At 38.1% G+C, this 15147-nt stretch overlaps 1 protein-coding gene across 1 annotated transcript; it reads right to left on the bottom strand.

The window, feature by feature from the left end:
• Positions 1 to 1026: 1026 nt before the first annotated feature.
• Positions 1027 to 13943, bottom strand: LOC127617581 (NAD-dependent protein deacetylase sirtuin-1-like). The gene is made up of 9 exons (XM_052089565.1): positions 13675 to 13943; positions 11552 to 11668; positions 11198 to 11436; positions 9100 to 9252; positions 5368 to 5515; positions 5118 to 5197; positions 4843 to 5029; positions 4035 to 4697; positions 1027 to 2263 (listed from the first exon to the last, which is right to left on the bottom strand). The coding sequence occupies exons 1-9, from the start codon at positions 13916 to 13918 to the stop codon at positions 1974 to 1976; spliced, it is 2121 nt and encodes a 706-aa protein (XP_051945525.1). The 5' UTR covers positions 13919 to 13943; the 3' UTR covers positions 1027 to 1973.
• Between the last annotated feature and the right edge of the window lie 1204 nt (positions 13944 to 15147).

The following is a 15147-nucleotide window of genomic DNA, read 5'->3' as shown; positions in this document are numbered from 1 at the left end:
CAACGAAGGACTTTTATTTTGCAGATTTTATTTCACAATACCTATAATATTAAAATAATTTAATATAGTAGCAGGGCTATACTGCATGCTTTTTTAAAGCAGTAACACATTATCTACACCCCTCTGTTATTTGTTATTATCGCTTTAACAATATAAATTGATCTCAAGTTTGGTCATTGTCACAAAAATGTCCTCACAAATTAGGTAAATAATTCAATTTATCCTGCCAAACAATTTCTACAAAACTTTGAGAGGTATTGATGTAAAATCAATTCCCCAAATATTAGGGTTTTTGTTGTCCACGTTATTAAAAATAAATAAAATGAACATAAAAAATGTCAATTATATGATTATTAATTTTTGGCTTAGATGTTGAGGATCGTGTCTTCAATGATGCAGGTGTCATTATAAATGTCATCCTCACAAATGCAGCTTTACTAACAGCAAGCTTCTTTTTGCAGTGTTTGAGGAGATAAATATTTGTATAGATGTGAAGTGTAAATCTAGGAACAACAAACAAAAAAATATATATATAATAATTTGTAATTTGTTAGTATATGTTCATTTTTAATGACTGAATGCTAAGTGGTGCCTACATACCCTCACGTGCACATCTTTTTATATTGCAATTAGATATAATGACATCTAATTGATAATTATGCACTCTTGTCCCTATTGTCAGCATGTGTAATTTAATGTCTGTCAGACCTGATTTATGTGTTGTTATTTGATGATAATGAAGCTTTAAAAAAACATATATACACTAAATTGATATATGCTTAAAAGATTTGTTATTTTATCATTTTATATATGTATTATATAACTTAGGTAGTCTAAGGTTTCATCTTTTTGCAGCTTGCTTGATCTACAATTTACTTGACTTGGAACCGTTCAAATATACGGTGGCCCAATCGAGGATTGTTAATTAGCTAAAGAAACTCTTGTTATTGGTCTGCATCATCATAATTCAAACACACTTAAATCAGCATATGCAGTAGACATAATACAGTCCATGACTTTAAAATAAACTATATATATATAATGTAACTGCTGAAGTCTATGTCCGGTTTGTAACCGTCATTCTAAACATCACTGATACCTTCATAAAACAGCTATAACGCATCATTCTGCAAACTCGTCAATATTTTAATCCTGCACAAAATAATTCTCTACTATTCTTTTTTACAATCGCAGGCATCATGTACAGGTGGGAAAGAACAGTAAATAATGCTACTTTGTGAAGTTTGTATCTTTGCATCAATACTCTTGTGATGTCATAATTGCCAATCCACACTCGGGAAAACAGGTCATTTTTCAACCTTCTACTCATAATACAAGCAAAGTAATGTTGATCATTTCTTTAATCTCATTAAACTGTTTTAATGGCCAGTCGGTGGGAATAAGAAAAGCCAATGCAGGTACGGTCAAAACCAGTTCAGAACCATTATTAACACACCAAGAGCTTGAAAACTCCTCCTAGAACTACAAGGATGTGAATGCATGAATATGGTTTCTATCTTACAAAAGAAAAGAAAAACCGAATAGAAAACTCTTTTTTTTTTTTTGATGACTGGGTATAAAATACTTTAACAGTAAGCTGACCGTAGCTGCCAAATGTTCAGTAAATGCCACAATTTGGTGTACATGCTGGACACAAGCGGTGACCAGTTCCAACAAGAAATGTTTTCAGTGGAAAGACTGAAACATGGAAAAAGTGATCTTTGGTTTGAAAATCATTCCCAAGCGATTACACCGCACTGTCAGGCAAAAACGCTCATTGTAATTAAACTTGTATTTTATATTTAACAATGCAAAAATACAAACAGACTGGGGATAAATAAAAAACAAAGAACGAAACAAACAAAAACAACAGGGTTGCATGCATTAGAAGACATAACAGTACTATGGAGAGAGGGAAGTACAAAAATATATAAAACAGACATGAGCACATACAGCTAGTGCTTGCGTATGTTTTAAAGGTCTGTGGTGGTTTGTAGATTTCTATCTGCTGTGCAGTCCGTTTGAAGGCGTTTGGGTTCATTTTCTCGTACTGTCTCTTCGAGGTGTCCTTCTGTGTCTCGGTCCGTCACTGGAACATCCTCTTCCTCGATATCACTGTCTTCGTTTTCCAAAGCGTCCGCACTGGAGCGAGAGCCGTCACTGTCACTGTCGCATGAACTGGAGGTCTCGTCCTCTGAGCTCGAGTACACTTCAGCCCCGTGGAAAACGTAACGGTTCGGCGCTTGAAATAAGTACTGGGAGGCTGCAAGACAGAACACAATGACAACAAATACTTTAAAGTAGTGGCACACCAACATATCCAATTTACTAACTTGTACACTGCAAGAAAAACATTACGTTTGAACCCTTCTAAGATAGTTTGGCCACTTTACGGTTCGTGTTTATTTACCAGAAAGAGTAGAGGTTTATTATTTTAATAAGAGATGTTATAATTTCTTCTATTCTGAAGTAAATAACATTATGCACGTCTTTTGGGATTTAATGCTATTTAGGTCTTGCATGTAAAGAAAAAATTCAATTTCACCATTCATTTGCATATGCAAATAAGCATATTATTGTAACGCCACTACAGTAAAAACCTACAATTCTTTAAGTTGAAACGTAAAGAAAATCTGAGAATGTGTCATGCATTGGGGCAGATTACTGCTATCTGGTGAAAAAACGAAAACTAACATGACTTGACAATAATAGCCAGTTTTCCATGCAGCTACCTACAGTGTAGTCATTTTAAAACCTTTTACACAAGTTATGCATTTGGATAGAATATATTTAGACATTATTAAACTATTATTTGTCAAAGTTTAGCATTTGTTTTTTTAAGCTTCTGCAATAATGTCATTATGCTTACAGTCAAACCTGACCATGATGTTACCAAGAGAAGACATCAACACAAAGCATTTTTTTATTTTGTAAAATAAAATCTATATCAGCCATCATGCAGAACACACACACACCCCCTCACCTTGCACGCACGCACCCTGCACGTGCACCCCCTCACCCTGCACGCACGCACCCTGCACGTGCACCCCCCTCAACCTGCACGCAGGCATCCCGCACGTGCACCCCCTCACCTTGCACGCACGCATCCCGCACATGCACCCCCTCACCTTGCACGCACGCATCCCGCACATGCACCCCCTCACCCTGCGCGCATCCGCACATGCACCCCTCACCCTGCACGCGCACCCTGCACGCACCCCTCAACCTGCGCGCGCGCATCCCGCACGTGCACCCCCTCAACCTGCACGCACGCATCCCGCACATGCACCCCCTCACCCTGCACGCACGCACCCTGCACGTGCACCCCCCTCAACCTGCACGCACGCATCCCGCACGTGCACCCCCTCAGCCTGCACACACGCATGCACGCACGCACCCTCACCCTGCACGCACGCACCCCACACGTGCAAAACACGTACGCACCCTGTGCGCACCCCCCCTCACCCGGCGCGCGCACACCCCCTCACCCCGCACGCGCGCACGCACGCACCCCAAACGTGCAAAACACGTACGCACCCTGTGCGCACCCCCCCCCCTCACCCCGCAAAAACACGCACGCACCCCGCCCGCACACCCTCTCAGCCCGCGCGCACACATGCAATTTTATTTTGTCAAATAAAATCTATATCCGCCACTATGCAGAACACTCACACACATGCAAAACACACTAATAAAATTGTAATAAACCAAATAATCTGTATCTTATCAGTAAAAAAAATCAAAAAACCTAGTAGTTTCACTTTTCTTTTCGCTTTTTATAATTCTAGGCTAAATTAACACACTTTAGTGAGTTTTATTATTAAAATAAGTACAATTTGCCCATGTGGTAACAAAAATGATCTTGATTTAAGATTTATTAAAGTTTTAATATCATACTAAATTCTGTACATTTATTTATGTTTAGAGATTTTTACTGAAAAACATTTATTTTACTGTAATAAAAACAAAAACACTGATTAAGGAAACTGATTAAGTGTGTCCACATACGATCATGTTATGCATCCAAATGTTACCTCCAAGGCGTTTGCTGATTGGACTCTGACAGATTCGGCTTCTCCAGCGGCGTCTTCGCATTTCAACACATCGATGCTCCTCTGGCATTTCCTCCTTACCACACTGCGTATCATCAGTAGCGTGTCCGGCTTCTGTAGCATCAGACGCTGCGTTATTTCTGAGGTCCAACCTCTCCGAACAGGGACTCGTTGTCTTCAGAGAATGTGTGTTTGAGTTGGAGTCTTCTAACTCAGGGCTCTGAGTGTTGGTGTCCGCATCAGTTTCTGATAACTGCTCTGGACAATAGCTGGTTCGTTTGGCTTCTAGGGACGATATCTCCATCTCCGTTGCATTTTGAGAAGAATCCCTGACTCTGATTGGAGACACAGACAGAGCGTGATCGGTCTCCTCAACTGAGGCGTTTGTACCCGGAAGCTCCTGAGCAGTCGTGGACGTGCTCTCCGCAGTCTGTTCAGGTAGGGCGAGTAATGAGGCGGGCGGTTTTTCCGTAATCTCGCGGAGCCGTGAGGAATTGTAGCACAGCTGCTCAAAGTCGCCACCCAGTCGATGGCTGAGTTCATTCACAATGACATCACAGTCTCCGAGCAGCTCAACGTCAAAGTTCAGGTGTGGCAGCGGCTCGCGGTTTATTAGGACTTGAGGCACTTCATGAGGTATGGAGCCTTTACAGACAAATTTAAAAACTGGTAAAGTCATGTAATTTAATATGTTTTTGTATTAAACTGAACATTCTTTAAAACATCCCAATCACTGACTTATCTTAATAAACAGACAACACAAACCAAACAAACTTGAGGTGGCACATACTGGGTATGAGAGCAACCGGCCGAACTTTCAAAGAAGATCCGATCACGATGAGAAGGTCCACGTCATCTTTATCCTGCTTCATTGCTCGGTGGAAAAACTCTGGAAGATTCTCGCCAAAGAAGACAATGTCTGGTTTCATGATGGCATAAGGGACGTCAGACGGACACCTCGGACAGTGAGGAACAACCTGACACAGAAAAACGAGTTTTACAACCAGCAGCACAATTTGTACAAATGTTTTACATAATTATACGTTTGCACTTAATGAAACATACCTGGTTAAATATATCATCCCGTACGGCCTCGCAGTCAACTTTATGTTTACAAACAAGACATGACGCAGTCGCAAAAGACCCTAAAATAATAAAAGATAAAATAATTACTTTTCAATCAAGGAATTATGACATCATAAATAAGTTCAAGAAGAGTTGGTTCTAAAAAATTAAAAACAGTTTTCTAAGTGGAAAAAGGATCCATATCTTACAAAAATTGATTCATGCACATTTGATTCATGAGCAGGCGTACCATGACACTGAATGATCTTCTGAATTCCAGCAGCTTGCTCCAGAGTATCAATGTTCTGAGTATAATTCCTCAGTAACCGTCCTCTCTTATCCAGCATTGATATAAACCGGTGACAGGGAGAAGGCTGGTACTGTCCTGGGTAAATTTCCTGCAGTATAAGGAAAGAGGGAACTCAACTTTAGGGCTGAAACGATTAGTCGACGTTATCGACAACGTCGACAATAAAAAAAAATTGATGAATAGTCGTTTGATGTAATTTAATGTAACATGAGATTGTACTGATGATGTGTGAGAGCAGCACTGCAGTTCACTCCAGATTTAGGAGAGGAAGAATTACACAGATCACCGTCCAGATGCACTCGAAACTTTACAAACAGCTTCCGCTGATGTAGGTCGCAAATTACGAGGGAACTCTCCTTGTGGAATAAGTGGAGCCGGAGCTCTTTAAAGGAAACAGCCCGCCGTTACATCTTTAATGCAGTTATATTTAATGCGTTAGCGCTTTATTAAAGTTCAAATAATTTCGGCAGCAGATCATGTAAATAACTATAAACTCCGAAACTGGCATTTCTCTGTGCGGTCAGCGGCTCTTCTATGAGTCCCGATCTGAGGGGGAGAGACTGAAACTGCACCGGCTGATGACACACTCTGTCACGGGACGCTCATCCCTCGAGCGCACACGCTTAAAGCAGCCAGATTATAACATGATTGCTCGTGACTTATTGAATCATAATACAGTATACAGTATAGGTCACTGTGCATTTCTTATCATGAAGAAAAATGTCAAAACGCAGCTTTATTACTAAGAGAGAGTTTGTTTATTTGTGAGTTAAAATTGAAGTGAACAGAAAGATGAGAGAGGTGAAGTCTTCGCCCCTTTATATTTTTGATTGTTTTTGTTTTGGCTTGTTTTCCAATATAAATATGTAAAACTCCTTTAAAACAATGTACATTTACTTTATCAGCTATCCTGCAGAAGAAAAAACTGTTATCTGAGAAATGTTGAATATAATATAAAACAAATAAGTTGCATTTACCTGAGAAAGAAGCATATTAGATATTTAGACTTGCTTTTAGAGAATAGATCTTGAATATAAGTATATTTGTCTTTATTGCACTCGCAGAAGAACAATTATATTTAAGATAAATTCTCTTAGAATATATTATATGTTGCTTCTCAAGTAAATGTATATTTAGACAACTTTAAATGAAAAACAAGACAAAAATACTTGATAAGAGGATTTGTTGCAGTGAATTTCTTTACTGAATAAAACTCTCCCCCTTTTAATTCAATGAATGTTATATAGAGATGTTTTTAAAAGACGATTTTTTTCCTCTTTATTGTTAGTAAGCACGTTTAATACAACATTTTAAGCCAGGGCGCAAGCTGAATAATCGATTAAGAGCTAATGATTAATCGTTACAATAATCGATTATCAAAATAATCGTTAGTTGCCGCCCTACTCAACTTACATCCGAAATGTGACATATTTCCTAAGTGAAACGTGAAAAGAAATGTAGCGTGGAACTTGATTTCAATAAGGAACTGGATGGTAAAAAGCATCTCTATATTAGAGGTAGATCAACTGATTACAACAAAAATACATTTCGACTCATCCATATTTTTCTTTAAAAAAAAAAAAAAAAAAAAGAGCAAAAATCAGTGTTACAGTGAGGCAGTCTCAATGGGGTCAATCTGTAAACATTAAAATACTCAGTTTCAAAAGTGAAACTTTTCTGTTTGAAGTTCACAATTGCTGATATAAGGGACAAAACATGTCTTGCAATCTTAAGTAATCTTTTATATATAAAAAAATAAAAAATCCAGAAATTCATAATGATATAAATCCAGAAAAGGTTCAGTCTAAAGGGAGTGTGTATACTCGGGCCACTGTTTATTTATATTTTAAATGATATAATTTGAATTTCTTTAAATGCATGTTCTGTACTTGTATACATGTAACTTAACCCGTCCTCAGCGAGAGCTCACCATGTTAAACTGCCAAACAAAGGGTTTAAAAATGCAACAAATCCACAAATATCAAAACGACAGGTGGAGATCTGTAAGATATCAAGCAATACATAATGTAAACCTTAAAATACAGTTTGCATAAAAAAAACTGCCTCTCAAACTTGTGTCCTCACTTTGTGTCAACTATGTCAGATTATTTTATGGTCCTGAATAAATCAAGACAATGTCCCGGTCAGGACCCCTTTACCACTTCCTGCTCATGGTGGATGTAACAGTAGGACACGTGGTCTGGCAAGTTTTATATTATTTTATACAAACAATGTTTAAGTCTCTGCGGTCACAGCTTCAACGTGTCGTCTCTGTCATCCAATTATGATCATTTCTATTAAATTCTATTTCTGTTAGAATTGTGGGATACATTTTGTCATTTTAATTTAGGTTATAGAGGCAGCTTCAACGGAGGAACACTCTTGCTGGATGAATCGAATTAAAATAGCATGTTTTTTTAGTGCCTGATGGAGCTGACACCAATCACAGTGAGTTATAAAGTGAATGCATGCCAATTTTAAGAATAATAAATAAATACAAATTTAAAAACCTGTTCTCTTACATGATTCGTGAGCTCAGATCTTTTTATGCATTTAAAATTAATTTAGTATTAAAAATAAAAAAAAACACATGTTTTGTCCCATATCTCAAGAATCAGTGAGTTGCATCCAATTTTACAACTTTGTTGCCATGACGACAACGTAACACCGTAAACCCTTACCGGTATACAGCGATTTAAACAACTTAACAGCTCAAATAATACATGAGTTTTAACAGAAGAATTAATGCAAGTGCTTTTATAAAATTATAAGCTTCATATTTCTGCCTCCAAAAAATTGTCTCCAGTGACTTCCATTGTAAGCGTCTCACTGGAACACAGATTTTTGCTTTTTTTAAATTCCTTGTAACAGCACTGTAACAGAGGCAAGTCTCCGTCATTTCAAAATAAGAGTCCCCAGTGCATTTCAATTACTTTGAGTGATTTAGCAGACACTTATCCAAAGCAACAATAAGTTTTATTCGCAGCACAGTTAGAGTAGAAGACAGACACTGAAGGAAGAACAATTTTGTATATCTAAATATAGAAAGCAAGTGTACGGATTAAGTGCTCATGGAAAAGATGTGTCTTCAGATTGGATTGGGATTGAAAGTGTATTCTGCTACTGAGGAACAGTGGTTGTTATTAGTTAAAAGTCCCACGTTATGTACCAAAACCTTTTTGGGATTTTCATTGGGATTTTGGTTGCTCAATAAACTGCTTTTGGGATTTTATTCGTTTTGGAATCTTGTAGCCTCTATGTCTGTGCCCTTCATAGTAAGACCTTTTTTTTTTTTAACTTGACTAAAAAAGAAATTATCCACCACCATAATTCCTTAATTAAAAAAGGTGGTTATTATCCACCACCTTAATTCTCTGTACTGGCAAAATCCACTACAGGTCGACCTCTATATGACAGGTGGTTGAAAAACAAGAGGAACTGGTGACATCAGTAGAAAAAGATTATAGCAAGTCACAACATTCTGATGAAAGATTAAAAAGACACTTTTGTCTTGGAATAACTTGCACCGATGAATTGTTCACAATCAGGAATGTGTATCAAGAAAGCAAATTGGGAACATTTTGATTTTGTGTCACTTTTAAAAAAAATGTATCTAAGCAATGCAGCGGTTATTTAGGGTTGGAGACCAGATGTGACCGAATCGTATCAAACCTTGGCAAATTTGAAAAAAGGCCTTGGATCTCTTTTAAAGTAGTCAATGTCGAACATCGCTTGAGGATCAGGAAGGTCGGGAAAATCCACAGCAAGTCTTGCATAAATCCCATCTCTAGATCGAAAGTCGGGAATTCCACAAGAAACGGATACCTACAGACACAAGATAACACTATAAACATTACAAAAAAATATCTAGGTTTATTGTTTATGTTAGAACATACACCTGTAAAACAGATGTATTTTTCGGTTGCCATCTGCAATTCTTCACATACAAATTTAACATGATTGTAAAAAACTAAATGGGTCTCATTTGACAGAACCATTATTGAAACGAGAGATTTTAATAATGCATAACTAATACTGTATGTTTACAATCTTATAATGAACATGATTATTTTTGAATTGTCTATGTTAGCATGTACCGTTCATGTAACTTTGTAAGCATGTAATTCTGGTTCTGTTTGTTCTTTCTCACTGTAAAACTCTCATTTCATTTCATTTCATTTCATTAGACTTTTTTTTTTTTCCTCGATCACAATATACAGATCTGAAATATAGGTTGTGCTCGAACACATCTGAACACTCGTGGGGCTTTTACACTGCACGACTCGGCTTGCTTTTTGGGGGTTTTCCACTGTGGATGGTACCTGGTACTTTTTTTAGTACCACCTCGGTCGAGGTTCCAAGCGAACTGAGCCGACACTAAATGTGACGTTTGAATTGTAAAAAGAAATGGCTGTGCGCAAAACCGTGGTCAATAAACGAGGAGCAGACGCTCCTCTCGTACGACACAAAATGAACAATTATTTCAGGAAGCTGTTGGCCGCACACGGCTACCACCGGACCTACCAACAGTGTAGGGAAAAGTAAAAAACTTAAGGGACTACAGAACCATCAAGGACCACGACAGCCGGAGTGGAAGTGGTTCGACCAAATGGACGCTATCTATGGCAATAGACCGGCGAGTAATGGGAGGAAGAGCGCCGTGGACTGGCGTTGATCCACGATGGAGGATGGTACGTTTTGTTACGTTAACTCTATACTCTGCTTGAAAGCTTCACTTTATTTAGTTGAGCAGCTACTGGAAGCTTCTAAAACAACCAGGACAATTTAACTGTTACACTTGTGTAAAATCACCATGCAACAACTGCTTTATGCAGCACAATGAGCTAGTAGCTAACAGCTAGCGGTCGTGTTATTGCTTATGGTCAGTTTGTGTCATGTTTAAGATGATGTCACGGCAGTAGAGGTGGCGCAACTACGACGCTCAGTCTATAATCCCACCCACGTTGAGGCGGCACTAAACCGCAGTGGAAAAGCAAGCTCAGAAAAGTAAAGGGAGCTGAGTCGAGTCGAACCGTAACGTGCAGCGGAAAAGTGCCATCACACCATAGACATTCAGTCTATTTTGTATTGCATGCATGCTCACCACTGTTTCGTCGAATCTCTCGGCCTCTGAGTGGACTATAAGCTCAATCAAGGTGTCTTTGGAAAGCTGATATCCTCAGCTTGATGACATATAACATTTCATCATCGATAATAGAGAACATATTTTACAGATGATTTGATTATCTTGCTTTTTCTGCTGGACTGCAAATTTTGTTCTGGGCATCGGAGATATAGCATTGGATTATTTAACCCAGCAGGCTCATAGACAAGTAAAATAATTGCTAATTCTAAAGAAACCAACCTAAGGTACGTGCTGATATGGAGTTTGTATCTATATTGGAGCAGAGAGGAAATGTTTGTCTCTGTTGTCTAAGAGATCATATCTTACTTGTCACATTCCTGAAAAAGACAGCTTTCATTTGATATATGACCGGTCTCTTCAAGTGCCATGTGAAAAACTTTAATATTCATACTGATTTCTATATCATCACCTCTAGGTGGTGCTCATTTGTGACAGATTTTCATGCTTTATTTTTGTATTTTATGTGAAAAATTCTGATCCTATGCTTTAAAATGGTACCACATTTGAGTGACTCATGTCTCCGGGGATAGTCACAATTTTAGTGTAAACTTATTGCACCCTTCTGTCTGGCCCCACCCATGGAACAGACTGTGTGCTAACAAAGCAGAAATGAAAAACAATCACCCCAGCGCCAGTGAGCACAAGTATCTTCTTTCTCTCATTCAGCAGCCGGACAACGTCCTCCAAGGTGTTGATGTCTTTACGCTTCTTCCTTTTTGGGGGTTCTGAGATGCTGATGATGATCTGCCACAGTGTCATGTCGTCGAGGTCTGGGGGCAGGTCCGTTTCAGGAAGTAGGTCTTTCAGGATGGCTCTCGGGTCGGTTCCTCTCATGATGTGCTGCTGAATGAACCGGTAGGAACCTAAAACACAATGAGCAACACATACAGAGTCATGCCTTCATTCAGTTCATAAAAACACAAATTCTAAAGCAAATATTGAATATGAATGTGTATATTCAGACTTGCTAAGACTCACCGATCTGTGGTTGAGGGGTCCAGTCACTAGAGCTGGCATGAGAGGAGCAGTCATCATCGTCATGAAGATGATCAGGTGATGTTAATCCACTGGGGTGGACACCTTCGTCGATTAATTCTGTGTGCAAACAACAAGAAATCAGTTTCAGATATGTTTATTTATATGGCAAGAAGAATCTGTGACAGGGCGGAGGGCAGGGCTGGGACGTGATGCTACACATCCGGCCCCTAATCAGGCTCATCAAGCCTCAGAGCGGGACAGAGAGAGAGATTTACACCTGTGTGTGTTTGCCTTTTTTTTTTAAGTTTCTTATTAAAATATTATTTATATCATCAAGCCGGTTTTCACCTCCTCCTTTCCATTAATCCCTTTACACTGGTGCCAAAATCCGGGAAGGAGTCATGGAGGGCTCCCCAGCCTGAGAGAACGAGGGAGTAATGTGGGAGGGTGGGGCCGGCTCATGATGCTACACACCCGGCCCCTAATTGCCTCAAATTGGAAAAAAAACAATAGACCAGGCAATTATGCTCTGTGCATGAGATAAAGTTTCATAAGCATACTGGTTAATAAAATGCATGATTATAATGACCCAATAAACCTACTAATGTGCTATTGTCCCTATAAATGCTTCTGACGAAATACTTGTGAAGTTCCAAGTCATTTTTGTTTTATAAAGCAAGACAGATTTACCACAGTCCTGAAAAAGCTACTGGGATGCTACCATGGCACACTAATGGTATCAGATGTTTATACCATGGTACTTTGATATACACCATGGCATTTATTTACATGGTAGTCCCACAGTATATGTCCTTAAAAATCATAGTATTACCATGGCATATTTTACACGCCGTATTGTGATTACTTTGTGTTTTAAAAGCTAATGTTTACATTTAACACTTGCGAGTTACTCGGAGGACCTTAGAGGACAAAATATCTGCGTCAAAAAAATGCCATAATATTATATATAAATATTATTTTAAGATTTTTAACCAACATCAGTCCTGATCATAACTACCAAATATGAATTCATTTTCAGAATGTATCCCTTTAATTGGCAGTTTGTTTAAATAATGCCACTGTTGTTTTTTCTGAAAATAATATATATATATATATACACACACACACACACACACACACACACACACACATTTTTTTCCTTCTTTTCCATATACTAAATGCTAAGGGAAATTTTTTGTGGGGGATTATCACAGTCTAGGAGATGTCAATGATTAGCAAAAACATTAATTTATATGCATTATTATTTTTGTGCAGTGTCAGATTTAAAAAAAAAAAAACGACCTCACACTCAGGAACTTAGAGGACAAAGATATCAGTGTAAAAAAAAAAAACTGCTATAAAAATATTATGTATTAATATTATTTTCCACTCACGGATTTATTTATTTTCAAATTTTAACCCCTAAAATGCCAGTTTGTTTTCATAATGCCTCTGTTGTTTTTCACACACACACACACACACACACACACACACACACACACACACACACACACACACACACACACACACACACTTTTAGCGGCATCATTTATTCAATTAGCCTGCTGTGCTCTATAATACAGCAAACAGAAAATAGAAAAAAAAGCTTGTATTTGCTCCATAGCCTAAACATGAGAAAAATGGCGCCATCTGGTGGAAAATAATACAAATGTAAATTTTGAAGCCGGGGCTCCAGAATTAAATCATAATATAATAGAATCCATGATTTGATGCTTTAATGGCACTAGGATCAAATATTGCAGTTTTATGGGTTTCAATGGGGACATTTTTGTCCTGAAGGCCCTGAGTGTAACTATTTTGTGTACACAGTGTACTATAGATGCATTATAGGAACTAAGGTTGAAATATCAAAATGTACACAATGTACCTTTGGCTAAATGTATGCCGTTGGCATTGAGAAAAAAAAAAAAAAAAAAAAAAAAACACAATAACGAAGAAGGTCGCACACGGGTTAAACAGTACATTCATTTAATTAAAATAATAAACTGATATTATAAAGTAACTTTCATGAAATTATAACAAGGCGTAAAAAGGGTAAGCCCGAATAAAAACTGTTAGTTTAGCATTATATAAATTCATAAAAATATTGAGAACAGTTGTACCGGACAGATGTTGTTCGGGTTCGGCGGGTTCACTGTTGTTGTTATTGTTGTTGTTCAGTGCGGCCTCATCCTCTTCATCCATTCCTGCCGGTTTCGACTCAAGCGGCTCGGTTCCGCTGGCAGCGCTGTGCTCCGAATCACGGGACGCCTCCAGAACTCTCGCCCTCTTCAGAAGCGGCTCGTCGAGCTCCACGGCGCGGCCGGTGTCGGCGGCTTCGACCCGTTTATGTTCCCCGTCCGCCATCTACGGCTGGGAGTGAGTTGAGGAGGAGCTTCCGGTGATGATGTAACATGACGTCACTAGACAGCGCGTCATGAACCGAGTGATTTTTTTTGTTTGTTTTTATTTTTGTTTTTTATTTGCATTTTATTAATTTACATAACTCTATTATTGTTATAATTGTTTTATATTTATATTATATTTACTAAATGGATGCAAGACAATTCTACCGGTGAGTCACATGATCAGTGCAGACCATTTAAAAGCAGTGTTACCGTAAAGTCTCGAGTATGCGCAGAAATGTGAATGTATTTGACTGCAGCTTAATAATAATGGAGTGAGTACACGAGTCTTTACGGTTATTCAGTACTGAATGGGCTGCTCATTTGTCCCAACTAACAAATGTTCCCAGAACTTTGTGTTTAAGTTGTTATTAGGTTGTTATTGAGTTGTAAAACAAGAATAAGATGTTAGGCTCAAAAATGTAAATTGTGGTCAGATGCATAGTGTATGGAAGAGCTATAAATAAGACACATTTCATACAGTTTCACTAGCAAATGCCATATAGATTTATTTTTCTATTTTCTGTAGTGTCAGTCACAGTCTGTAAGTTCCTTCAGAGTCAAGCGATTCTTCGCTGTGATTGGACGATCTTCGGGCATGTTTAGCATTTCCATAAAAAATCTAGTATGGAGTATTTATGAAAACTGGGATAGATAATGGTGTCTCACAATGTTGTGAGATGTGTTCATTCATTGGTCAAAGTCAAATTGTCAGATTAAATTAGACATGCATTACTTCAAACAATAGCGTGGTGACTGAAATGATATATAAAAGTTAATTTAATCAAGGTAATTTGGGTTTTATGCTTTGGAGGGCCGTGGTCCGGCCTTTCTGGCACCAAAACAGAGTTCGTGTGCCAGTTATTCTTGATAATGGCGAACAACTTTTCTTAGAAGTGAGCGTTGTCGCTTTATTTAGGTGGTCTTTGGCGACACCCAGCGGACATGTGTTGCTATTACAACCAAATTAACACATTCAGTATCTCAGGCCAAAACAAATACGAAAAAGTGAAATAAGTGCTGTAAATGGTGTGAGCGGATCACTAGTCTGTTAATATTATTTTTATAAGGTGTTACAAAATGTATTTTATTGTATGTCTCAAGTCTATTATTATATAGTACTAAACTGACTGAAAAGTTATTATTATTATTATTTTATATTATTGGTAGTAAGAAAAGTAAACAAAAATG

Source organism: Xyrauchen texanus, chromosome 24, assembly GCF_025860055.1.
Source record: "Xyrauchen texanus isolate HMW12.3.18 chromosome 24, RBS_HiC_50CHRs, whole genome shotgun sequence".
Taxonomy (NCBI): domain Eukaryota; kingdom Metazoa; phylum Chordata; class Actinopteri; order Cypriniformes; family Catostomidae; genus Xyrauchen; species Xyrauchen texanus.
The sequence above is the reverse complement of the archived record's forward strand: the minus strand, read 5'-3'. Positions and strand labels throughout refer to the sequence as shown.